At 41.1% G+C, this 26,804-nt stretch overlaps 1 protein-coding gene across 4 annotated transcripts in view; it reads left to right on the top strand.

Moving 5' to 3' along the window:
- Positions 1-26,122, top strand: part of LOC119659972 (cyclin G-like) — a 55,683-nt gene extending 29,561 nt beyond the window's left edge. The window contains exons 1-6 of one of the 4 annotated variants that reach the window (XM_038068335.1): positions 1,946-2,098; positions 7,491-7,918; positions 14,731-14,970; positions 23,970-24,344; positions 24,409-24,626; positions 24,761-26,122. In XM_038068335.1, the coding sequence (XP_037924263.1) occupies positions 2,083-2,098; positions 7,491-7,918; positions 14,731-14,970; positions 23,970-24,344; positions 24,409-24,626; positions 24,761-24,821 (1,338 nt within the window). In that variant the 5' untranslated portion in view covers positions 1,946-2,082 and the 3' untranslated portion in view covers positions 24,822-26,122. Of the gene's footprint in view, positions 1-1,945; positions 2,099-6,610; positions 6,832-7,490; positions 7,919-14,730; positions 14,971-23,969; positions 24,345-24,408; positions 24,627-24,755 lie in introns of those variants that run through there. The other 3 variants (XM_038068334.1, XM_038068337.1, XM_038068336.1) reach the window with 3 other exon arrangements.
- Positions 26,123-26,804: the final 682 nt, after the last annotated feature.

The raw sequence follows: 26,804 nt of genomic DNA, 5'->3' as shown, positions 1-26,804 counted from the left end.
CATATCATCCACTGCAACTGTTTATAACCCTTTGACTTCAAAATTGCAAATTTTCTGATTACTACTTAGTTAACTTCCGTACTTTCACTGCTTGCCACTCCAGTCACTACTGCAAATGACTGCATGCGCGTTTTCTTCCGAATTTTGTTCAATTTCGATAAAGGGACTTTTCTACACAACCAGCTTCACAGTACGGATCTTAAAAATGTTATGAAAAAAAAAACAACGCTGCTATGCTCGATTGTTTTCGAGTCAAGTTTGCTACAGGCAATTATCTGGCCATCACAATATTTATACCAAAGTAACATCGTTCCACAATAATAATAATAATTGTTGGCGCAACAATCCATATTGGATCAGAGCCTTGAAGTGTGTTAGAGCATTCAGTCAAGACCGTAACGGTACAATACAGTACACTGTAGGAGATAATGTGGTCAGCATTGCGCTCGCCCGAGATTATTACCATGATTTGACTCAGGTGCTCATTCACAGCTGAGTCGACTGGTATCCGACTTCCAGTAACGATAACAAATCCCTCTGTCACCAGTGAGATTCGAATCGCGATCTTCCGCTACGACAGCCCAGCGCTGTAACCACTTGAGCCACCTGGACATCGTTCCATGTTGAGCTTAAAGAATCGAGGGGGAGGTGAGGGTGTCATATATGCATAAGATGGGTTTAATTTTTTTTCATCACATCTTGTCGTGTGGGGTATCAAATGAAAGATCTCGATTAGTACTTTTCGAAGCAATTTTGGCATTGGCTGAAAGGGGGTAGGACTGCAGAGGCACGAAATGGCCAATTACTTCAAGGGCCTGTTTTCAGAAACTATTCAACCGAAAAATTTGAAAAAAAAAATATGGTTGTTCAGGCATGTGGTATCGAGGCCTCAAAGTACCCCATGTTCCATCAATATATACTCAATTAAAGACAATAATAGTATATTTATTAACAATCACTATATTTTTCAGAAATTGTTTGGAAATCATCACCGAAGTTTATCCTAGTATCATCAGGTTTTGCAGTAAAATAAACTACAATATTGAGTACGATACTCTCAAGTTTTGTGGAAATCGAATTATTCCTAACAAAGTTCAAAGTGTCATTCTTGTGGAAATTTACTGCAATCTAAGGATTTGAATGTCAATATCACAATAAAGTGAATTGCCAGTCATGCTAAATGAATAAACATAACGAGCTATGTACAAAGCGGACAAAGGGAGGATCAATGATGCTGCACTTGAATTAAGTTTAACTTACTGCTTCCACCTTCAATTTTTACAAGAATTGGGGGCCGTTTGCATTTTATTATAATATTCCATTGGAATGATCCGTCCGAAAACTACCTTATTGATAACGATTATAGCGAAAACCAAAGTCGAATTTTCACATAATACAACATTTCAGATGTGAGTAGGGACCAAAGTAGAAGTGACGAATTTTCTTCCCGGGAAGTACAAATTCCATTAGAGATATTTTAAAATGCTCGGAAAATTTTTGGTAATTTCTATGCAACTGATAAGTTTCCCATAAGAGGTCTGAAAATATGACTCCTTATTGTCTCCGATAGATTGTTTAGTCATTTAGATTAAAATGACGCATTCCCTTATCGGATTTTTGAGGTAAATCATGAACAACTATGGTATGCAAAGTAAAAATGGTAACACCTCGAAAAATGCCTCGGCCATGGCAAAATCGTACGTGTATATGAAGAGTGTGGGGTGTGTTCATTGGACTTTGCAATGTGTATAGCACGTTCGGGTATATCGACTCAATCTCACGCGTACGCTAAGCTAAGTTGTCCATGGTCGCATACAGGTCGGCAGAAAGAGATGTAGCAATGTTGTACTTTGGTATTTCAATTGAGAGCCGAAGTTGAACGAGGTCTTCTGGATTTTCAAATGGGCTGATTTTCACTATTGTGTGAGTGTTGTAATATGAAGTTTGTTATTTTCTTGGGCACTTTTCAGTAATACTCGTTCAGCTGTGATAACATTAAGCAAGTTCAAACCAAAATATTGTTAGCATGACAAAATCAGTTGTTCAATGATTTAGTGATTAAATTTGCCTGCTCAGCGTTATATGGAAATCAGGAAAAGTGAGTGAAAATTTGTTGTATTGTAAATGAAAACAAAAGTGTTCAATTTCCCTGGGCAATATTGAAACTCGCATCAAGCGAATTGCGTATATCGGATGGGTGGTTGTGTGCGTGAGAGAACGATTGGAAGTGGAACAATTGGACTCAATAAGAATTTACTCTATGTGTGAGTGACTACCTACCTAAAGTTTTGAGTTTTTCATTAAAAGTCACCCATGGACCTACTAGTCTTTTACAGTAAATTAAAATATAGTTGGGATAGTTTAGAGCTAGATAATTCTGTTGAGATCAGAAGTTTATTTCATATGAAGAGAGTATGCAAATTTTGTATAGCAATTTTAAACAACAAGCTCCTTTAGCATTCGTATAGGAACTCACAACAGGATTGTTTGTCTCTCTATGAGATTCATGTTCTAAACAAAGTTTTGCAAGTCATTCACCTTTTTTGAAGCGACACTCCGTTTGATAACGAACTTGATTCTTTTCATATTAAAGGATAATTGTAGTTGTGTGACCAGCTAGCCAAACTTTTAAAGAAAAAAATTTTCAGATAAAACACTGAAGAAGGAGACAGTTGGTTCCCGAAATACGTATTTGTATATATTTTCATTTCCATATTGGGTTTGTCTATGGAGTCTCCTAACAATGCCCTTTTCTTCAGCCTTTGTCCCGATAACAACCGGGGTCGGCTCGTTGTGATCGGCTTCGCCATTTGGCTCTATCGAGTACCTGATCTGGGTGCAATCTCGAGGCTTTCAAATCCCCATCCAGCGTATCAAGCCACCGTTGCTTATGTCTGCCTTTTGGTCGTTTACCATCGACTTCGATGTTCAGACCAATTTTGGCAAGTGAATTCTCGTTTGCACGAATTGCGTGACCATACCATCAAAGACGCCTCTCAACTTTTCCACGATCGGTGCAACCCCATAACGATCGCGGATATCCTCATTTCGGATGTGACCTAAACGTGTGACGCCACTAGTCCAACGTAGCATCTTCGTCTAACAATGCCCTATCTAAAATAAATTATTTTCTTCATTGTCAAGTCTGAAGTATGTTTGTTAGTCAGTTTTTTCCGTTTTGGGTTAAATTCGGTACTTCGGGAACTGGAGAATCAATCAAAAGGTTCCCGAAATAGCGTATATGTATGCAACATAATAGATTTATCCAAAAACGCAAAAAACTTAAAACGGGGTCCCCAAACACGCAAAGGGGGGATTCAAAAAAATTTTTCACCGAATATAGTCGTGTAGGGTATCAAATGAAAGATCTCGATTAGTGCTTTGCACAACTGCGCGAGTGAGGAGTCAAAATGTACGCACTTAAAATTAGACAGGACTCATTTTCGGAAACTTCCCAACCTAAAAATCCGAAATAAATCAGGTTGGTGCGCTTAGATGAAATCTAGGCATCAAAATATATCCAATTCCAATATCTGCTCAAATAAATTTGCTAATAGTTTATTATCAACTTCCAGAAATTTACTGAAAAACTTCCCTAGGACTTCCAAGTTTTGTATCAGCATAAAGGACAATATGCCGTATATACATGCTAAATTTCATGGAAATGTGGCCATTGACGCCAAAGTTATAGCAGTTCAAACTTAGCAATTTCGTGCGAATTAACAGCATCCTAAGCCATACAAATAAGATGCTGACGTCATAATTAACGAGAATAATTGAAATTCAAGAAGAATCTAATTCTTCCCGGCCTTTTTAAGGTTATTAAAATCGGTTCAATGTCTTTTTTTTATACGTTCGAATGTGGAAAGGTTCAAAACCTACCGCTGGCTCCTGCCATACGATTATGTGAGACTTTTACTCACTAAAACCACCTCCTTTTCCTTCGCTTACCCCGCGGGATTGCCATTTCGGTATTACATCGCGGGGCAGGATCAGTTATGAAGTGCGGCTTCTGTCGTTATTTGTAACTTTCCTCCGAAGTTCCTCCCTCCTCAGCAGATTGTGGATCGCCTTCATTAATTTTTCCACCGCCCTCCAAGATGTTTCAGAGGCTAGCATGTGGTCCACGATATTCTCGGGTGTCAACCGTGCCTTGGCGTCAATTTCCGCCTCCGATTTGTGTGCGGCGAATCGCGAGCAGTTGAAAATAACATGCTCTGCATCTTCCGGAATCATCACGCATGTCGAGCAATACGGGGAGTCGTCACGTCCGAAGCGATAAAGGTATGCACGGTACCCTCAGTGTCCGCTTAAGAATTGAGTTAGGTGGTAACTAACCTTATCGTGCCTTTGCTTGATCTATTTAGAGTTATCTGGAATAATCCTGTGTGTCCAGCGTCCTTTAGGTGAATCATTCTATCTTTTCTGCCATTCCAAAATAGATTCACTTCGTGCCAATTGCCGACGATTCGTATAGGACTCGTCGATTGCATATGATGGGTCATAGAGGCGTCGATGGGGATCATGCCTGCTATCACACAAGCTGCTTCATCTGAAGTTGTACGCTAAGCGCATGACGTTCGCAATGCACTCAATCGGTATGGGGCTGCGATTTTTCTTCTGTTTGCTTCCACCTTCAAAGACAATGCCCAGACTGGAGCTGCATAAAGCAAGATGAAGCTAACAACATTCAAGATCAGGAGCAGGTGGACGGCTTTGCCTAGGACCACCTATATTTGGTAGCATTCTTGCCAACAATGTAGCCACTCCGGAAGCCTTGGTTGCTAAATTTTCAAGATGGGGCTTGAATTTCAGTCTTTGGTCAACCATGACTCCCAAAGTATTTAAGCGTTGGCTGCGACTGTATGATGTGTTCACTAATCCTGATCTTTATCGATGTCTGCTTCCTTCGCTTGGTAATCAAGACTACCTCGGTTTTATGCTCCGCGAGTGTCAGACCAGCTTCCTCTAGCCAAGACCTGATTTCAAAAGTTGCCTCGTTTGTGAGTACCTCGATCTCATCAATGTCTTTTGCCGTTATAGTTACTCCGATATCGTCTGTGAAACCAATGATTGTCATTCCTTTGGGTAGTTGCAACATTAAAATTCCGTCATACATTATTATCCACAGGAGAGGACCGAGGACTGATCCTTGTGGAACCCCGCAGGTTGTATACGTCTTAGGTCCATCGTCCGAATCGTAACACAATATCCTCTCCCGGAGAAATTGCATGACTATTTGCACCAGATATTTAGGAGCGCCCAATTTGGCTAAAGCCGCAATTCTTTTGCTCCATTTGGCCGTATTAAAGGCATTCTTCACGTCGAGAGTAACTACCGCGCAAGATTTTGGCCTCCATTGCTTTTTCCGCAATTTCCGTCGCCGTGCTCAATGTCAATGTCTATCTGTCCGTCTGTCTGTCGCAGGCACTTTTCTTAGAAGCGGCTATACCGATTGACACGAAATTTGATGAGAAGGCGGGACCTGTGGACTCCCAGACATGCAGTGAGTGGTATCCTTCTACGTTGAGATTTAGGGGGGTAGGGAGTGGGAGGGGTGGAAAGTGATGATTTCTTTAACGGACCCATTTTCAGAAACTACCCGACCGAAAAATCTGAAAAAAAATCATGAAGCTGCCTCTATATGGTGCCCAGGCCTCAAAATACTCTCCATATAATTTTCTTGGCATTTGTCTAATAATATTAAACTCAAGAGTCTAAAGCGTACGAGGTTGACTATTATCAATAGAGGGCTTTCCATCAAATAATTTATTTAAATCGCTGCCTAAAAAATAGAGGGCAATGGAATTTTTAGCTATGTGACACGGAGCTGTCGTGCACTCGTCGCTCCTCACATCTTTTTCTTCAGCATCAAGATGTAATCGCGAGGCCTTTAAATCCCCATCCAGCGTATCAAGTCACCGTTGTTTCGGTCGGCTTTTGGGTTGCTTACCATTGACTTCGATGTTCAGACCAATATTGTTAAGTGAATTCTCTGTTATGCCACCAGTGCAATGCAACATCTTCGTCTCCATTACCGCAAGACGCCGTTCATTGTCTTTTATAGTCGGCCAACATTCAGAACTATAGAGAGAGGCAGACGATTTTATTAAAATTGAGTGATAAAGATTTTTTCTATTTTTTTTTTAATTAAACTCCAAAAAGTTGCAATTTGCCAATTATAAAAGGTGATATCTGAGGGTGGGAAATATGAGTTGCTCAAATGTCTCATTGGAATCTCATTCCCAAAAAAAGTTAGGTAAATAAAATGCCGAAATTAGAAGAAAATCTTACCTCAGTACGCACAATACTTCTCTATGAGTGCTTGCCCAATACGAAAAATAACTCCCATAATTGCAAAATAATCGTTAGAAATCAGGTACATAAACGTCTCAATCTCATAGCGAATAACTGTATTTGCTTCTAGGTTTTTCTTAGTGTAGGTGGCTTCACTACCAACTATGTATATATATCGTTGTCATAAGTTGAACTGGTTTGAGCGTATCCATCCATATTTGTTTGTGCGTACACCTAAAGTCAATGTATATGTGAGTTTGGTTCGATTTCCAGATGTTCCGCTTTGAATTTTCAGACATTGCGTCAGATTAATGCTGGAAACATCAGTCGTTTGTTCAAACAAAGAAAGAAGAAGTTCTGTTTATGTTTTCCGTTAGGATAGCTTGTTAATTTTCTATTTATTTTGAGAAATTGTGACCAATTAGTACAAATTAAAATGCTAGTGCAATAGAATTATATGGAGCGTGTGTGTGTTTTAAGTGTGTTCTGTGAATAGTCCTAGTTATTAAATTATTATCATCATATCATTTCAAGGTAACTATGAATTATCCATTTCAGTTTATATTAATTTTTGTGCATATTTTCGACTACTTACAGCAGATTTTCTGGTAAATTAAAAGAATATAAAGCAGAAAGAGTTCGCAGTTTATTCTGCGATAAAAGCTTTTACCTGCTGAATTGTGTTTTTGAACGACAAGTTCAATAAAAGAGGGTACCAAGGTTGTTTCCTTGAAACGTAAAGTTTCGCTAAACGACCAATTTGTGCCTGTTTTGATAGCGTACAAGACTGGTGACAGAATCGAATATTTATTCTAAAACGAGGGTGCTGGGCTTGATTTTCAAAAAGAAAATCAAAAATATTTAGCATATAAAAGTACGAAGGTCTTTGTTGTTTCAACTTAGACCAGTGTGTACTACATTGAAGTTCGAATCGACCTTTAAGGTGGTTTGAACAAGCATACAATATCTACAATCGCTCATTATATTGTACTGTATAAGATATACTGCAAATCAAGGCTTCAATTAACTGTCGAATTTGTTGTGTCGAAAGATCCCTTTTGAACGCTCCACTTCGAAACAGACAGAAGTTTGAATTGCAAATATCAAGCTAAATTACACTAGTACTTAGTGAAAAAAAAAAGAATCACAAAAAAGACTAAAACTTTATATTGTAAACATTTTCGAAATACTAGGTACTAGGCCAGCCCTCAAAATGTCTGTCCCTGTACGCTACTCTGCTGCCAAATGTGATTCATCGGCTGGTGGTAGTAATATCGTTTGTATGAGCGATAATTTACTACAAAATAACGCCACTGATGTCAACATGGTGGATACGGAGATGCGAGAGCAGTGGATTAGAATGCCGTCGTCGTCTTCAGGCGGCGATGGGGGGTGTCGGCTTGGGATACCGGGTGCTGCTGCTGGTGGATATCAAGAAGAACATCAGGAGAAAAATCAACAACAACAATCGCAATCAAGTTTACAACTCTTACAACGGAATAATTCTCAAACTGCAGAATTTGACGCACTCTCTAACGATGTTTTGTATGGAAAATTGAAGGAGTTTTACACTTTGGAATCCAAGTATCATACTTGCTTGATATTACCGCAAGAATCACCGGTAAGTACCTTTTTTTCATAATCTCTCAAAACCATTGTCGCTATCTATATGATCAGTATATCGTTTATTTGTATCAAAACTCTTATAGTCGAGAGTTGTATGTTATACGAATTTTTTTCTACCCTCCTATCCTCCTTTTTCATACAAAAGTAGATCAAACTAAAAAACAAGTCGGAATACCGGAAGCTCGCGCTTCGGGTATAAAGGTTTTGTGTTCATCTTATGTGAGAAACTTCAACGCACATTTTTCTGTCCGTATATAGCTACAAATCCAACATAATCCTTCATATTTTTCCAAACTACGAGACATACGTACATATTTACAGCCATAGATATCACGCTCACCCTAAACAAACAAACTGCCTATTACCGAATACTGTACACATATATGCACGTATATAAATTGATCGCACTCATATTTCCGATTTACTTCTTATATCTATCTGAATTAGGCTCTACCCGCAAAGTTCATTAGCACGCATATATTATATACCTACATACACACATGTCTGGCTGACAAATAACTAAAAAACTAAAACAAAATAATTCTCTGCGACCCAATTCATGAGAACTCATTTCGTTGGGGTATTGACGAATTGATATGTGATGATGACGTCATGCAGGTTGTAGAGTGCACGAAATTTACAAAAAATTGTAAAGTTTCACCCCCTATAACTTTGTTAGTAATGGTTGTATTTTCTTCAAACTTCACCAAACTGTGCATTATGTTCTTCGTTACACGCATGCCAAATTTTGTACTTCTGGGATGAACATAAGGGGGGGGGGCCGGGTAAATTTCTAAAATGTGGAAATATACTATTATTAACTTTATTTGTGCAGATATCGGAACCGGATATATTTTGAGGCCTAGATTTCGTAGAGATGCACCACAGTGATTTTTTTCAAATTTTTCGGTTGGATAGGTTCTGAGAACGAGACCTGTTACACTTTTTGTGGGTCATATTTTGAACCCTCACTCCCCTATGTTTCATCTAATATCAAATATTGAACCAGATTCGAAAAGTACTAATTGAGACCTTTCATTTGATACCCTACATGGCTACATTCTGTGAAAAAAAAATGTGCACCCTCCATTCACATGTATGGGGAACCCCCCCTTAAACTTAACACAAGATGGCGCCACTTACTGCATGTAAAGGGATCACCAGATTACATACTCTCACCAATTTTCGTGACAATCGGTCTAGTCGTTTCCGAATAAATCGGGTGTGACAGGCAGACAGACAGATAGACAGACAGACAGACGGACAGACAGACACCGTCTCGATTCTAATAAGGTTTTGTTTCACACAAAACCTTAAAAAGCTCAAGTAATTTCAAAAATATCGTCTAATATTTTGGGTCAGCTTCGTCCTTGAAGTGAGAATGACAAGTTTCGATGCAGGTGAAACGTCACGCCGTCAAGTAACGACTTGACGGCAAATTTATTGACCTATCTACCTACAAAATTTGCCGTCTGGGTAGTTGAAATTATCGTGATTTCAGTAGAGAAGGAAGGAATTATGGCGAATTAAAAAGTAGGCTCTTGGTATCTGGATATCTGATTTACCATTTGGAAGGGGAACTTTTAAATTTGAGCAAAGTGTCCTGGTGCAAGTGCCATTGTCATCGGACGGGGGTTATATACAGGCTGGGTGTTGATAAACTCGTCGAAGGCAATTTTGATGGCCTCTTCATTCCTTTTTTTTCCGCCAAAAGATCCAAATGCTTTAAAAATTGATAGTGGCCAAAGGTCCGGTGAACATGGTGGATGAGGTAGAGTCTCATATTGCAGTTCATTCAAGTTTTGAACCGTTGTTCTGGATTCATGAGGTCGTGGATTGCCGTGAAGGAGTATCACATCATTTCTGTTGACTAATCTTGGTTGAATATTCAATTTTTCGTGTATTTCCTCGAGTTGGGCACAGTATTTCTGTGCATTTATCGTTTCTCCAGGTGCCAGAAAAGAATAGTGGATAACTCCAGCTGTAGACTACCAAACAGTCACCAATATCTTCTTCAGATGGAAGCTCGGTGTGGGCATATGCTTCGTCGGCTCATCAGCATCTAGCCATTGTGCTGATCGGCGACGATTGTCGTATAATATCCACTTTTCATCACATGTCACTATTCTCTGCAAAAAGGAATCGCTTCTGTTGCGAGAGAGTAAAGAACTGCAAATTTCCATTCGAAGCGCCATGTTTTGCTCCGTAAGGGCTTGCAGAATCGAATCCATTTGTCGAGCTATTTCACCTTCCCAAGTTGTTGCAAGTGCAACAGTTCTCTGGTGTTCCCGAAGGCTCTAATATTTGGCCTTCTACTCTTCCTGTTTTTTATCAATGATCTCGCCTCCATCCTCACCTGCCCGCGTTTCTATTAGTGGACAACCTCTTTTACTACTGACCTCCTTCCAAGACCTGGGTGCAATATTCGACGACAAACTTCTTTTCAATTCCGACTTCGTTAACATCATCAATAGAGCTTCCAAAATGCCTGGTTTTATCCTACGTTCCTCCTCCGACTTTATCTCAATTCAGCTCTCTTTAACACTTGTTAACTCACTTGTCAGACACACCCTTGAATAATGTTGTATAATCGGGTCCCCCTTCCGCATCCGTGGCAGTCGCACTCTTGAAATTGTACAGCAAAATAAGCGGGGTGGGGTCGTATCTCCCAGTTGAGTGTTTCTAAGTAGTTTCGCACTTTTTTGGAGGAAAATCAGCTTTTCATGTCTTTGCTGATATTCCGGCCGTTTTTCACTCAGAGCCCGATGAAATTTTATGAATTGTTGGTGATAACAGTGGGCATCAACAGTTTCGCCAGGTTTCAATAGTTCATAGTAGAGAATACTCCGTTGATCCCACCACACGCACAGTATCGTCCTCCGTCCGAAGCGATTTGGTCTTGCAAAAGATGTCGCTGGTTGGCCGGCATCAACCCACGATTTTCTTCCTTTAGGATTGTCGAAATAAATCTATTTTTCGTCGCCAGTTACAATCCGATGCAAAAACATCTCTGCTTATCGTTCTATTCATGCAGCATCCATTTTCCGATCTTTTGAACTTTATCCATTGCATGTAGACGCATGGAAACGGCTTGTTGAGAAAAACCTAATTGCTTGGCGAGCATTTTCTGCATTTGAGTATCGTCCTCGTCTAAAAGCGCCTTCAATTCGTGGTCCTTAACTTTCCTGGGCCGATTTTCACGCTCCTTGTCGCTCAGATTGGATTCATCATCTTTGAGCCGACGGAACTAGTCTCGGCAAGTTGTTTCCGATAGAGCAGTGTCGCCTTAGGCCTCCATAGCAACTCGATGCGATTCAGCGGGTGATTTCTCCAAATTGGAGCAAAAAGTTGAACTCCCGGGAAATGGTCTTTTCCGGGAACAAAACTAGCCATGATGAGTCCTAGTGTTGCGTACACTCGGAAGTTTTTATTTAATCGTTTAATATTCGAAAATTTAGTATAAGGTAACAAAATTACGGTTGATCTGGGACTGTCATTAACAGTTTAATGTAAAACTCCAGAGGATTATATTTTTCAGAACAATAAAATTCGTCGATTCAACGAAAAGCAGTTGTTTGTTCAGATCTGGAGAATCGCATAGGTTGTATCTGAGTTTTTAACGAATGCAATTACCCCGAGGTCCTATCCTTGTTTTCCTTCAGCTTGAGCTAGAGTCCAGTCACATCCTCTAATTCGCGTAATGTAAAAAAGTACACTTCGCTTTTAGATATATACATGAAGGTTACATAACTATTTTCGTTCAAATTGTGCCCCTCATTTGACATTCAAAGTGCAAAAAATCTTTAAAATAATATTCTTGTATTTGTAACGCGTGTGTATTTAATCCCACCTATGTCAATCGATTTAGAGATCTCATTACTGTTTACCAGTGTCGTTATCTTCATTGCTTTAATTCAAATAACATTCGTTCCTCAATCACGATTCAAGTATTCAGCCATTTTGACCCGAAATTAAAGCTGTTGAAAAATATAGATAAGCCGAATAAACAAATTACGCGTTAAATTTTCGGAACTTATATCCGAGACATTGTGACTGTGTTCAGTTTTTATATCAGAAAAACTTGAAAGTTTCATAATTTCCGAAAAGTAGAACATTGCAAAGCTGCTGTTAGTTTGATATCAAGACATTGCTTCTAGAATTTAAAGAGAAAAATATAACATTCAGAGAAGTTAGCTCATATCTATTATTATGATAAAATGTACAAACAGATGCAAAGCGGGGTTTTACTCTACACTTTATAAAAAAATTGCGATAATGTAAATATTATCTAAATGTAGAGAATGTTTTGGGGGGTTGTATATTGTTAGTGTGTAGACTTAATCTCGGACACTTCTTGACACACTCTGCTACAATACTCAACCATCAACCTGTTTCCACACAGCCTCAATAAAAACAAAAGACATTTCGTCAGTTATTCGCGTCAGAACTGAATATTTTATTGTTGTTATTCTAGGTACGATTTCATGCTCACACTCGCTGTCCTTGAAAGATATCTTCCTATAAAAAATACTTGTTCATTTGAATTTTCGGTGATGATGAATAAATCTCATTAGCATTTTGCAATTTAGACCGGTTCATACCTAACAATTGCATGGCTTCCTGCCTAAACAATTTTTCATAAACATTAATTGCACTAAAACTTAAGTTTCTCCTAAACATTTTCATTGCCAATACCAGGCAATCTCAATGAAATTAAAAATGAGTACGTTTTGGCATTCAGCCAGCACATAAATATGTATATATATTTTTAAACACAAATTTCTTCACATAAGACATTCTTCGCTTGTTTGTGCGTAAAAGTTTGAGAGACATTTGTTTTTGTTGTGATTTTGAATCGAAGCGGAATTAGCTTGTTTATAGAATATTAATAATGATGGTCCATGATTACAAATCATTGGTCAGGCATATAGTACGGTTTTGGGTGGGACCTGTTTCCATTTTATCTGATGATAACAAGTTCGTTTCCATAATGTAGTTTCGCTTGAAGTAGGCATCTTGTAAATTGCTTTGTCTTCTTCTTTTTCTTTAGCCTTTGTCCGGTTCACTAGCGGGGTCAGCTCGTGGTGATCGGTTTCGCCATTTGGCTCTATCGAATGCCTGATCTGGGTGTAATCTCGAGGCTTTTAAATCCCCATCCAGCCTATCAAGCCACCGTTGTTTCGGCCTGTTTTTTGGTCGTCTACTAACGACTTCGATGTTCAGACCAATCTTGGCAAGTTAATTCTATTCTCATTAGCACGAACTGCGTGGCCATACCATCGAAGACGCCTCTTTCGCAATTTTTCCACGATCGGTAAAACCCCATAACGATCGCGGATATCCTCATTTCGGATGTGATCAAAACATGTCATGCCACTAGTCCAACGCAACATCTTCGTCTCCATTACCGCAAGATGCCGTCCATTGTCTTTTATAGTCGGCCAACACTCAGAACCATAGAGGGCGACAGGACGCACGAAATTGCGGTACATTTTAGATTTGACACGTTCGTCGATATGTCGATCACAAAGAACACCAGTTGTGGAAGCCATTTCATAACGCAGTTCTCCATTGGTTGATAGCGTTGACCCGAGATATTTAAATCACTCAGTTCTGGGCAGATCACTGCCGCTGACAGTGATTGTTCCTGTTTCATGGGGATCGGTCGTCAAAAATTCAGTTTTATTCCGATTCAATCTGAGACCGTGTTGCGTGAGGCGATCATTCCAATTTTGGACAAGTTGCTTGAGATCATTTTTGCTATAGTCGCTAGGAAAACATCATATGCATAAAGTAGTGTGTAGGGCGCTGGACGTTGGATCTCCCGTGTGTCGATGTCCATAACAACAAAGAGGAGTGGTGAGAGGGCGCTCCCAAGATGAACACCAACAGAGACACGAAGCGGTTTTGATACACCTGCCATACTTCCAACTTCACTTTTCTGATCGTGGTAGAGCAATTGCACCCAGCGGTCACGGTCTTCTTAAGACACGGATTGATTTTGTAATCACAATCAGGGTCCCGCTGAGACAAGCAACAACGGTACCAGTCTATACCAAGTGCATGGTTTAGCATTTATACTGGTGGATGCAAGACCTGCCTAAATCTCTACCGACCTAAGGAGTACGGCACCCGTGTTGAAACGCCTTTTCCGAAGATCTCTTGTTACCAACATTTAGCGTGCAGACACGTATTTGCTTTGTTCGGATTAGCTTGCTTACGTCCTGACGCCATCCATGTGCCAAGAACTCTTGCCCATTTTTGACAAGACTGGGGCCCGTCCTGCCGCGCCGACTGAGGTGGACGCCCTAGCATTTCTCCGAGGCTTGTGACTCAATCCGATCATCATCTTTGTAACGACATTGTATGCGTTTTCTTGGTCGGCTTATCGCGGGACCTGTTACCAAGAGAGATCAGTTAAGATTTAGCATAATGAAATGACTCCAACTATATTTATCTCTTTCCTTGATCTCAGCATTTTATTTTTGTTTTACTGAGGATGATACAGAGTACGTTGCCTCAAACCCTCCTCCTTTAGCTGGGCTTGGGACCAGCCTGCTATGTTAATAGCATGGCAGAGTTTGTAAATTGTTTTGTATTCTATCGAATTATATATCTTCCATCCGTTTCAACTGTACACAAGAGAAGAGTAATCAAATCGAATCTTTGTATCTGAACCATTTAAAATTGTCAAGAACTTGTTCAATTACTTTTTAATTTACGATCTGATCATATAGTTGACACACGTTCCATTAAATATATTGAATTTTGTTGCTTGACACTAAAAATTTACTTCATCAATTTCAGCGTGAAATAACAGCTGGAGCACGAGACGGTTCGGCGTATGTTCTACGATGCCTAAAAGTTTGGTATGAATTGCCGTCGGATGTATTGTTTGCTGCGATCAATTTGGTTGATCGATTCCTCAATCGAATGACAGTTAAACCAAAACACATGGCCTGCATTAGTGTTGCATCATTCCATCTGGCCATTAAACAACTACAATTGGAGCCGATCAATTTAGATGATCTAGCAACAATATCACAAGTAAGTATTAAGCATATGTAACTTGATAAAACCGGGAACTTCTAGGCTTCCTGCTATCTACAAAGGTTGTGTCCCATTATGTTTCATAGTCTTCTCAGTTTATCGTTTGCGTTATTCAAATAACCATGACGTCAATGATGATTGTCGTTCGCTTTGTATGATTTGACATTGAAAACTATAAAAAAAAATTCAAATGACACCTCATAATACAGCGAAAGATTGGAAATATTTGCCAGAGCTTCTCCCGGGGTCTTGGCCTTAATCTTTCAAACATGAATCTTTTTGGGGGCGAAAAATGTTTGAGTTCATTTGCCTGAATGATAATTTTAGAATGGTGTCTTATGCTGATTAATTCTAGGAGATATGCCAACATTGGATAACTTGAGCGACCTTTCATCGTGCGTTGATTTAGACACTTCAGGAGAAAATATTGGAAAAGAATTTGTTTCCTTCTAAACTCACTTAACGTTTGCCATTTATGCTTTAGTATCCCGTATTTACCCTCCTTTAATATCATAGTGGGCGATGAATTTAGGAATCGACTGAGTGCGGCACACCGATTGCATTTTACTTAACCCTGGATTAACTCAAACACTAAATTTCTATGTGGTCGCAGGTACGACAAGCGTTTTCATACGTCGATAATTCAAATTGAAGGTCATCATCGTACGCAATATATTTTATCAGTAAATTACATTGCAAGTTTGGTTTTTCGTCTTAGCTTGCTGAGTTGACATCATGCTCAGTTGATAAACCGATAAATAGGTTTTCAAGTTAGCATTTTATTGAAATTGTAAGGAAAGCATTTTTTTGGTTGTGTGGAATCCCCGCGAGGTGGTGTTTGAAATTGGCCTTTGGGCATCGTCTTATTTCCCTCCAAAAGAGATGGGTTTACAGAGATTGTAGTCAAGTAAATCTATGTCGATTTTCGTCTGTTTTCCATGAGTACACTCAACTTACAAAGTTTCCATGCAAATCTATCTAATCAGGGGAGACATAATATTCAAATTAGTTATGAAAAAAAATCTACAAATAATGTCATCGTTCCTCTGATTAGCCTGCTGCCGTGACCAAATGTGCTTAGTTCTTCCAGTAATAGTTAGGTGCTCCCCATTCAGAAGCGGGGTCAGCTCGACCTGATCAGTTGCCCCGTTTTGCTTAGTCAAAGGCCTGTATCTGAATGGAGTTATCGTTTTTTTCGGCCGTTCTTGTCAATGAGAATTGCATGATCAAAATATCGAAGACGCCTCTTTCGCAATTTTTCCACTATCATTTCTGATGTGATCAGTGCGTGTTGCGCCACTAGTCCAATATAATATCCTGGTTACCATTTCTGCGAGGCGCCATTCATTATCTTTAATATCCCGTTGACACTCAGAACCATAGAGGGCGACAGAGCGAACGACACTGCGGGAAATTTTGTTTGAGACGTTCATTGATGCGTCGATCATAAAGAGAGCTACTTTATCTACGAGGGTTGTTTCAAAAATAAGATTCCCCATTTTTTCCATGCACAAGGAATTTATTTGAGGGACCAGGAATTTTTATTTGAACGAATACACCATTGGAAACGTTGATCTTTAAACTATTTTTCTGCACTTTTTTTTGACGAGTAATCTACTTTTGCACTCCCGCCTCAAAGAAGTCCGTCGCCAACCCACTGAGATACCTGGAAATGTCGTCTTTCAATTCGTGGTCCGTCTCGAAACGATGATCGTCTAGGTGCTCCTTCAACTTCGAAAACAGATAAAATTCGCTGGGTGCAACGTAAGGACTGTAAGGGAGATGGGCAATGACTTCCCAGCCAATTCCCTCGATTAAGTCCCTTGGTTTGTTGCGAGACATGCGGACGCGCATTGTCGTGGTGGTCTTACGCCTTTGGTCATTTTTCCGAGTTTTCCCCTAGGACGGTTTTGGATTGCCCGTTTGAGCTTTTTCAGGGTCTCGCAAAAACTTGTCTAGTTTATTATGATCCTTCTAAGCACACCACGTCGGGTCAAAACACCGTTGCTATGACTTTTCTTGTTGACAGTTTTTGCTTAAATCTCTTTGGTTTGGACGACTCGGTGTTTCCACTGGCGAGATTGTTGTTTTGTAAGTATTAACGTAATGGCACCACGCTTCATTCTCCGTAACAATGGACTCTAAGAAATCTTCGGTATTCTCGTCGCATTCACTCAAAAACTGTGGATTTCAGAAAGCATGTGCGGCACCCAGCGCACATACGTTGTTGGTAGTCTAGTTTTTCTTTCAAAATCTTGTCAACTAAAGGTTCACAAGCCTCAGGAATTTCAGCAGTCAATTGCTGGATCGTGATTCGCCGATCTTCGAGCATGATTCGTTCAACCTCCGCTACAACTTTGTCGGAGATCGACGGCTTCCCGCTCCGTTGTTCATCGTGGATGTCCGTGCAGTGGAGTGGAGGTTGGATGGATGCATGGAGCATATTGTCGAAAGTGTCTCCGAGCTCTTGAGTGGAATTTAGGTATGATAAGGAATGTCTGTTAAGAGAGTAAGAAAAGCAGACATTTTCTGGCCTTTAGAGCTAAAGCATTAGCAGAGTACTAACGAACCAGAGTTTCTAGGTTTAGATTTGAAGGTAAGCGCAGTCCATCCGCGACGGTATAACGGAAAACAGCTAAGGTCGTCGACATATAGAGCAAACAGGGACAAGTAAGGAAGGGAGTGGGGGAGGTCGTTGATAAAAAATAAAAATAATGAAGGACACAAAATAGGTCCCTACGGGATGCCAGAGGAGGGGGAGAAGCAGCTGGATGTCCAGCCATCAAAAGAGACGCGGCAGGATCGGTTGGAAAGGTAAGAGGCAAGTCATGAAACAAGTAGTATGGGAACGCTTAGAGACGATAGTTTGTATGCATTTTCTGCCGTGAATTTAGACATTTAGCGACAAAGTTGGTAAAGTCGAGCAAGTTGTGGAGGCAGTGGACTTACGCTTAACAAAGCCGTGTTCCTCTTTCACTATGTGGTAGCCAAAGTGGGTGGACAACCAGTCGCTGACATATTTTTGCAAGATTTTGGAACAGGAAGAGAGGAGGGAAATGGAGCGTAACCATACGATCGCAACTTTTGTGAATGGGGATAATGACAGCCTCTTTCTACAAGCCGTGAAAATGATTCTCTTCGAAGCTTTTGTTGAAAATAAGGGATAGGGGAAGGGCATCTCCCTGACTGACTAGTTTTACGCAAAAAAAGGTTTCGAAGACCATCATAGCCAGGACCGACATTAGCATCAAGTTTGCCAATGAGGTATTCGGCAAGGAGAGGAGTAAGGAGGGGAATAATAGGCATTGTGGAGTAGGGTACATTCACTAGCGGGAGGGAAGAGGAGAGGGAACATGGACTGAGGAAAAGTAGCGGTAGAGTAAATCACAGGATAGATGGAGGAGTCAGCTGAGGAGCCAGAGAATTTAATGAACGGATTGGATAGCTGGGCAGGTCAGCGGAAGTTGCAACTGTGGGCCCAGAAAGTTTTGAGGTTTCCGAATTTCAGTGAGTTTTTCAACACTGGTCCGATATTCGTTTCTGGATTTCGTATTAAGCATTTGACCGAGGAATGCAGAGTTTTGAAAAAAAAACGTAAGCCAGCATAGGCTCTAGAAGACAGAAACTTGTTCCTCACAGTGTGTTTTTGTGGACTTCAGTGGTGAATTAGACAGCGCAAGCACTTAGGAGAGATTGGGACATAACAGGGAAGATCAGATAAAGTGGTATAGAAGGTGGTGAATACTTGGTCACACGTGAATGAACAGAGGAGGGGGACCCATTTGATTGCCGCCAGAGCCGAGTTCCCTTTCGAAGTTCGCCCTGCGTTGGTAGGCTTGCGCGCGACAGGGGAGTGGATTCGCGATATCTGAGGATCAAACTCGCTAGCAGGATGATGGCCGCCAGAGGCAATGTAAGAGGGGGGGGGGGGGGGGGGGGGGTCATGAGGGGATTGGAAAAAGCAACGCGCAGGAAGGTTAAAGAGGACATGATCAAGAGTACGATCTAAGTAGTTTCTAGAAAAGTTAAATTGGAGGGCGGCACGGGTGTACATGAAAGTGGATTAAGGAAAGGAAGGGAGTGGGTGGAATTATTAGGGAGGGAGGGAAGGAAGTCCGGGTATCGTAGGCTAGGAGAACATAGGAAGATTAAAGTCGCCACAGAGGATGAAAGGAAGTGAGGGGAACAACACGATTCGGACTTCTGATAATCTATCGAAGAAATTCTCGGGCAGAGAAGGTGGACTGAAGCAGGGAAAATATACACAGGATATAAGGAAATTAAAACGTAACACCGTCTCCGTTGCTAGTAGTGATTTTATTAAGCAAATATCGACATTTCGAGAACAACTTGTGTATATACACCCGTGCACTGAAGAAGGCAAGAAGGTTTCCGAAATATCCATATTTGCTTATTAAAATAACGACGGAGACGGTGTTACGTTTTAATTTTCTTAAACCTGCTCGCTTGAAACACTGCGTATCATACCTTAATTATACACAGGATATGATAAAGGGGCATATGTTTGGCGGAATGCTTCGAATGGTGACAGAATCGTAGGTGGAGGAGGACGAGGAAAAGGTGATTTCCACACGAAGAGGGGACTTAACAACTATTAAGGCACCTTCGCCGATTGTCTTGCCAAGCGTAGCACATTTTCTGACCCAATGAAGGATAGAGTAACCTTCGAGGAGCTCGGAATCTAAAATCTTGTCTTCCGACCAGGTTCCAGGAATGCAGATGATGTGAAGTCGAATGCTAAGGCAGACAGTTTGAAACTCGATAGCATGATCCTTAGACTCCTTACATTTTGATAAAACAGTCTAAAGTAAGTTCGGCGAGGAAGGCGGGAAATTTTCTCGAAGCTTAGTCCCCTGATAACGCTTGACGAAGACCCCTTGTGGTCAAAAGGAAGATTTGGATAGCATCGAAGTCGTCGGAATACGTCACTTTGAAGGGAGCTATCACTTGGTCAGGAGAGTCATCCTTCGACAGCTCGCACATGAGAGAGGTGACCAATCTGAGTTGGCCTTGCTTCTGATATAGGCCAAAATATCGTCGAAAGTGGTGGAGTACGCTAGCCTTGACAAGGACAGTTGTTTCGGTGGCGAGGCAGCGTTCAACAGGGGCCGCTCGGGCAAAATGAGGTCGGGAAGACCGCAGGTGTGGCTTGCGATGGCGTTAATGCAGCGATACTAGCATAATCGTCAGAACTGCCTAGCGCACCCGATGTTGAGTAGGAAACATGCCCCTCGGATATTGGGCGATTGTTAAATTGGCTAGTGGACGTTGTGGGCTGGTATGACCTTTAATAGACGCAGTGGAACAGACGTCGACTGGGGTGACTTGGGTATGGCATCAATATTGTTGGCCGCAGTCGCCGGTATAAGCAGAGCCAGAAAGCGGCGTCTTAGAAACCGAGTTTACGCTGGCGCTCGACGAAGCAGTAACTGGAGGGATAAGCTAACATGGAGATTTTGAGACTGTATGTTGAATCGATGCTAGAGTCCCCGTGTGTTGATGCAATATTTGAATTGCGTCAGATAGCCTGGTACCACAGCAGGCGTTACAACGGTAGGTAACGTTCAGTAATAATTTTGCGCGAATGTCTACAAACGCACACGGTATCCCCAAACATTTAGCGTGAAAGGTCGCATCACAGTATCCATCGCAGTTGTTTTGTGCTTTGCTCCAATTCATCTGAAATTTCCAAATCAAATACAAAAAAATGTGAAAACGTGGCCCCCTTTAATGTCAAATATGATTTCACTTCTATTTACTTGGTTGGTCTGTGTAAAACGAGGGTGGCCCTACCTCTACAAGGACAATTCTATTATTCATGCATTCCATAACTACAAGTGAATTTTGCTTTGTTCAGTCGTTGGGGTCGGAAAGCTCTTCTTGTACAGGGTGCGGCAGCATAACTTCCTTTTTTCAAAACTCAATAAAAACTATTGTATGCATCGGAAAATATTTATTTATTTTTTATAATGTAGGTACGTGTCTAAAGTTTTTATTTACATTGTTTTGAAGATCAAATCTGTTAGGTAATGTTCTCCATTCTCCATACATTGCGTAAACCGATTTCTGGCGTTTGTCATGACTCTTGTTAGCATAGCAGGTGTTATGTTGGCAATTTCTTCTTGGATGTTGGTCTTCAAATCTTGTAGGGTTCTTGGACGGTTCACACAAACACGGGATTTCAAAAAACCCCATAGAAAAAAATCACAGTGAAGTCCTCGGTGTTTAATGTAGGTACCTGTCTTGACACTTAATCCTACGGCCCTCTTCAGACACGGATTGATTTTGTGATCACAATCAGAGCCCCGCTGAGACAAGCACAACGGCACCAGTCTATACCAAGTGCATGGCTTAGCATTCATACTGGTGGATGCAAGAATTACCTAAATCTCTATCGAACTATGGAGTACGGCACCCGTGTTGATACGAAACACGCCGCCGAGGCCCGAAGGTCTCTTCTCGCTTGAGCACAACCACAGCCCCCACATGAAACTCCCACAAGGGGGCCAACCGCAACCAACCGAGCTGTACTCAGATACGACAGGAATTCTCCTGAAGTATAAGAGTCCAGGGGCTACCCCGGTTCCCATGGTACCAGTATACCCCTGGTAAGGTTTCGTGACCGAAACCACTTCAGATGAGTCCCCGTGCAGACTCGGGTCTGATCGCCCTTAATAGACCTCGGAGCATTCACCTACTGCATCACGGCCGGCAAGCCAATGCAATACAGCGTTTCCCGGTGCCACCACGTGGAGGTTCTCCTGGGCCACTTGGTTTTGGTTCAGCCGACAGGGTTGCCGCCTTATCTTCCTCCCCGCCACCTCAGAGCACCAGAAAAAAAATCACAAGGGGACAGATCGGGAGAGCGTGCCGGCCATTCCAAATCGCCTCTAATTGAGATAAGGCACTCTGGAAAGTGTTCCCTCAAAACAGCCATCGATGCTCTTAAGTGTGTGCTGTTGCACCGTCTTGTTGGAACCAAGTGTCCCCCAAATCCAAATTTTCTAGCCGTGGGAAAAAAAATTCTGTAGCATGTTTACATACCGGCCCGAATTCACTGTCACTGTAACCACATTTTCCTCAAAAAACCAGGGACCAATAATTCCAGCTGAGGAAATTGCACACCACACTGTGACTTTGGGTGAATGCAAAGGCTTTTGATGCAATTCTCGAGGGTTGGTGTCAGCCCAGTAGCGCATGTTTTGTTTGTTAACCGACCCACACAAATGAAAATGGGCTTCATCGCTAAAAAAAACAATAGCACCCTCGGGGACGACATCAAGAAGAAGCTCACACGCGTTCATCCGAGAATTGAAGTCCCGTTCTGAAAGTTCCTGCATTATCGCCATCTTATAAGGATGAAAATGAAGATCATCACGAAGAATTCTTCTCGCAGAACGATCGGATAGTCCAAGGGCAGATGCGTGTTTGCGCGCAGAACGCCGTGGCGATCGCAACATTGACGCTCTCACTGCTTCAATGTTCTCAGGTGATCTAACAGGCCGAGGGACTCCAGTTCTTCCTTTTGTCGCACTTGCAGTTTGTCTGAATGTAGTGACCCATGTAACAATTGATTTGCGGTCTGGGACGGGAGCCAACGGGGCTAAATTAAAGCGATTCCAAAATGCACGCTGTGTTGCAATAACCGAACATCCGCTTGAAAAGTAAACCTCAACGGCAAAGGCACGCTCCTCACTATTCCAACGCATGATGGCGACTGAACCGTGTCGGGACAAAACTTTACAGTATCTCCTCTTGAACGAGACCACTAGCGCTCCGCTATGACATCAACTAACTGAGTGGCGCGCATTTTAAAAAAGGAAGTTATGCTGCCGCTCTGGAAGACACATGTCGGAAACACTTGTCGAAAACCAACGAGGGCTCTGATGACTTGCAGATCCATAGCAGGAAAAAATTGGGTTGCAGCCCGAAGATACTACTTTGGATATATACTGCAATAGTAAGGCCAATGATTACCTATGGAGCGGTAATCTGGGCAGAAAGAACCCAACTCAGCACACAAGCCAGGGAATTACATAAGCTCCAAAGGCTGGCTTGCGTGTGTATCAGTGGGGCAATGAGGACATGCCCAACGGCATCCCTGGAGGTCCTTCTGGGATTAACCCCTCTCCATCTGCACATACAGATGCAGGCAAGGAAATCAATATTCAGGATGGCCGGTAGTATGAGTGAGGCGGGGAGCTGCCTAAATCGAAGGAAGATTGATATCCTTTCTAGGCGGTATCCCGAAATACTGATACCGAGGGACAACTATATTGGGCGGGCCTACCAGGGATGGAGCAGTCCAAGGTGTTTATTGGGGGATACGAACCCATGCGCACAAAGGATTGCTTAAACCTCACCAAAAAGAACCTCCGAATCATAATGGGAATTCTCACTGGTCATTGCCGGCTGAATTATCACCTAGGGAAGCTAGGGATATCTACGGACACTGCCTGCAGGTTCTGTGAGGAGGAGGACGAAACCTCCATGCGCGTCCTGGGGCAGTGGAGAACACTTAATACCAGATGCAAAGCTGAAACTTCTGGAAGTGGGGAACATACTAAAGTTCCTAACGGTTACAGGCCTGCTTGAGATACTATGATCAACAGGTACACTATAACCAGTAAAAGGGGCACAATAGTTCTTCAAGGACGCGGTGTGAGTTTCCCTTAACAGAATAATAATAATATGCTGCCGCACCCTGTATAATTTCACTGCTATTTAGTTGGGCGGTCTGTGTAAAACGAGAGTGGCCCTACCTCTACAAGGATAATGTATTATTTATGCGTTCATGAGCTACAAGTGACTCTGGCTTTGTTCAGTCGTTGGAGTTGGAAAGCTCTTCTTGTATTTAAGATTCCCGATTGGGAATAATCTGACGGTCCTACCTATTAACAACTTTGCTAAACAACTTCCTTGATTTCGTTAAAAGTTCCATTGTCTAAACAAATTTTTCTATTGCTTAATTTCAGGTTGGTTGTACTGCTCGCGATTTGGAACGTATGGCCGGGGTCATCGAGAATAAACTTGGTGTCCAATTTGGTCATCCGCCAGTAACAGCACTCAACTTTGTACGTTTGATCTACATCCTATTCAGGCGCTTGGCTATGGAAATGGGTGGACTGTTCTTTGATCAATTCGAGAAAGTCATTAAGCTGGAAGAACTCGAAATGGCCATTGAAATCTTGCTATGTGACGTTCGAACGACCTTGGCTGTACCCTCGACATTAGCATTGGCACTCGTCTGCAATCATCTCGAGATGCATTTGGGTAAAAGTTACTCGATTCAAAGTCCTGAGATTAGCCGTCTTGCCGAGTACGGTGTCTACTTGCAAGAATTCATTGGGGTGAGTTTATTGAATTGTGGGAAAAGTGGAGAAGTTATAAATTATCTGATTTTATCTTGAACAGATGCCGCATGAAGTGTTTATTTGTGCGAAGTCTCTAGTTTCGCAAATTCTACATTCATACAACAATCAACACAAAACTCCTTACAAACAACGCCTCGTGTGGCGATTGTCAACGAGAACAATGCGAGCCCTGCGACCAACAAACAAGTTAACTTCTTACTTGCCAACCATTGAAGAACATCGTAGCAGCATGATGGATGACAACCCTTTCCGTCTCAGGTTCGTATTTTGTTCGTTTAGATCCTTAAGTTGATACAGTTCTATACCAAGTCCACTTCTTCCTTGAAAACTTTGAAAACAGCGCGAAGTACACTTCTAATCTGAATATTTCTTACGAATTTTTCACAGAACAGAAAGCTCAAGCTCCGAAGAAGAAGAAGATTGGCCCACCTCCCCAATAATTCCGATTTTTGAACAGTGTTAGCAGCGCAAGGAAGCAGCCAGTGTCAGTGTTTTAGTTCGAAAAGCGTAGTCTATCGCAAAAGTGTTTTCCTTTGATCAGTTTCAATATTGAAAGACAAACGTGTTTTATGAAAAAGTGGCAATTGAAAAGTGTTATAACGCGGAAACAAAGTGTTTGATCGCAAGACAGTATAGCAAAAAAGCAAAAAAGACTAAAAAAAAAAATTTAAAAGCGAAAAAAATTAAAAAAAGTACAAAGTAAAAACTAATTTTTTAGATTTTAAAGCTACTGAAAAGGGAAAAACAAATCACTAGCAACTAAGCTATATAATCTCAATTAAGGACAGTTTTTAATTAAAACAATACAAAGAGAAAAATTTCTAAAGAGACCAAGAAAATCTGATCATCAGGCAACCGTTAGCAGTTGAATTTGGAAACGAGCAAAAGATCGCGAGCCCAACGGCCAACGAAAAAGCATTTCTTCGGTTTTTTGTATATTTTTTTGTCCGTAACGGTATTTTCATTTATCTCTTGATATACAACAGACTAAAAGTAGTGGAAGTCGTTGTCTTGGTGTTTTGTTGAGAAACGTGCATAAAAGTCGTGAATCTAGTAGTTTACAAATAGAACGCAATTACTGACTTACATTTGTTATATAACTCGTAGAAATTCGTGTTCAACTCGAAATAAAATATTAAATTTATAGATAAGTCGAAAGGACATTTCAGAAGCCATAAAAATCCAAAAGAGAGCTAGGATTTTCTTCGTTATTTTTCCTTATGCTTAAAAAAAACTCGCCTTTTTTTTGTTTTCTATCAAAACAACACAAAATATAAAAATTTTCACTGATAATATTGTTCAAACAAAACAAACAAAAAAAAAACTTGCAAAGAGACAATTGTGATTATTTTTTTCGTCGCCTATTTGTAGAACAAACTAAATATGTATTTCCCCCTCTTTTTATTTAATTAAAATATCGAGTCTTGTGATCTACTATAAATAGAAAGCTTCGTTTTCTTAAAAGGATATATATTTAAAGTATTCTCCAAGGAACGCGTAATAGTCTTTATCTTGAAGGCTGTGCGAACGGAAGAGAAGTTAAAGTTTACTGCAATTGCATATTGTCGAAACAATAAGTCATTTTATTAGTTTTTTTTTTCTTCACTTAAGCATACATACTTCCTGCAATCAGAAAAGAGAAGGATATTTCTTCGGAAAAAAAAACTTATATCTTTGATTCAAATAAAATATTTACAATTACTTTAATTTCAACATTTTTTGAAAATATAGAAAGTGAAAATTTTATAAAAAAACATGTATGAGTCTATTTATTATAAATCGAATAAGATCTTTGTATTAAGTATTTTTATTAGACGTAATCATAAAAATAATAAATTAGTGTATTTTTCAAATTTTAACTTCTTGCATTTCTCTGCTAGTGTGAACAGTAGGTAGCTAGGCAAAGCATTTTACGAATAAGAAATGTCTGTCTAGGGAAAACTTGAGGAGGGTTATCTGGTGGTTGACATATCACGAAATTGGAGAGGGGGAGGGGGAGTAGGGTAGGTGAACAGATTTCGCACAGAGTGTTGGACTCCCGCAACAACACGCTGTCGGGCTACCAACTAAACACCTCATCATCAGAGAATTAGCCTGGAACCGTTTGACACATTACTTCCGGCTAGCCCTCCCGCTCTCCCCGCTTTGGGAGCTTTCAAGTCAGGGAATTCCTTTCACCAACAGGAGGGGAGGGGAGGGGAGGAAGCGGGTCGTCAGTCCAGGGAATCCCTTAACGTCCGATCCCTGCGCCGGTCGATTTCAACCTTCTTTGCAATAAGAAGACCCCGAACATAATGTGCAATACGATTCCAGCTGCAAGCGCTCTTCAGCATCTCTCTGACAATGTTGTCTGGAGAGAGCTTCCCTGTGTCTGCATAAAGTTGCTGACGAAAGCCGTCCCACCTCTCGCAAGAGAAAAAGGTGCGTTCAGCGTCG

This window comes from Hermetia illucens, chromosome 6 (genome assembly GCF_905115235.1).
Source record: "Hermetia illucens chromosome 6, iHerIll2.2.curated.20191125, whole genome shotgun sequence".
Classification (NCBI taxonomy): Eukaryota; Metazoa; Arthropoda; class Insecta; order Diptera; family Stratiomyidae; genus Hermetia; species Hermetia illucens.
This window is presented reverse-complemented; position numbering and strand designations above follow the sequence as displayed.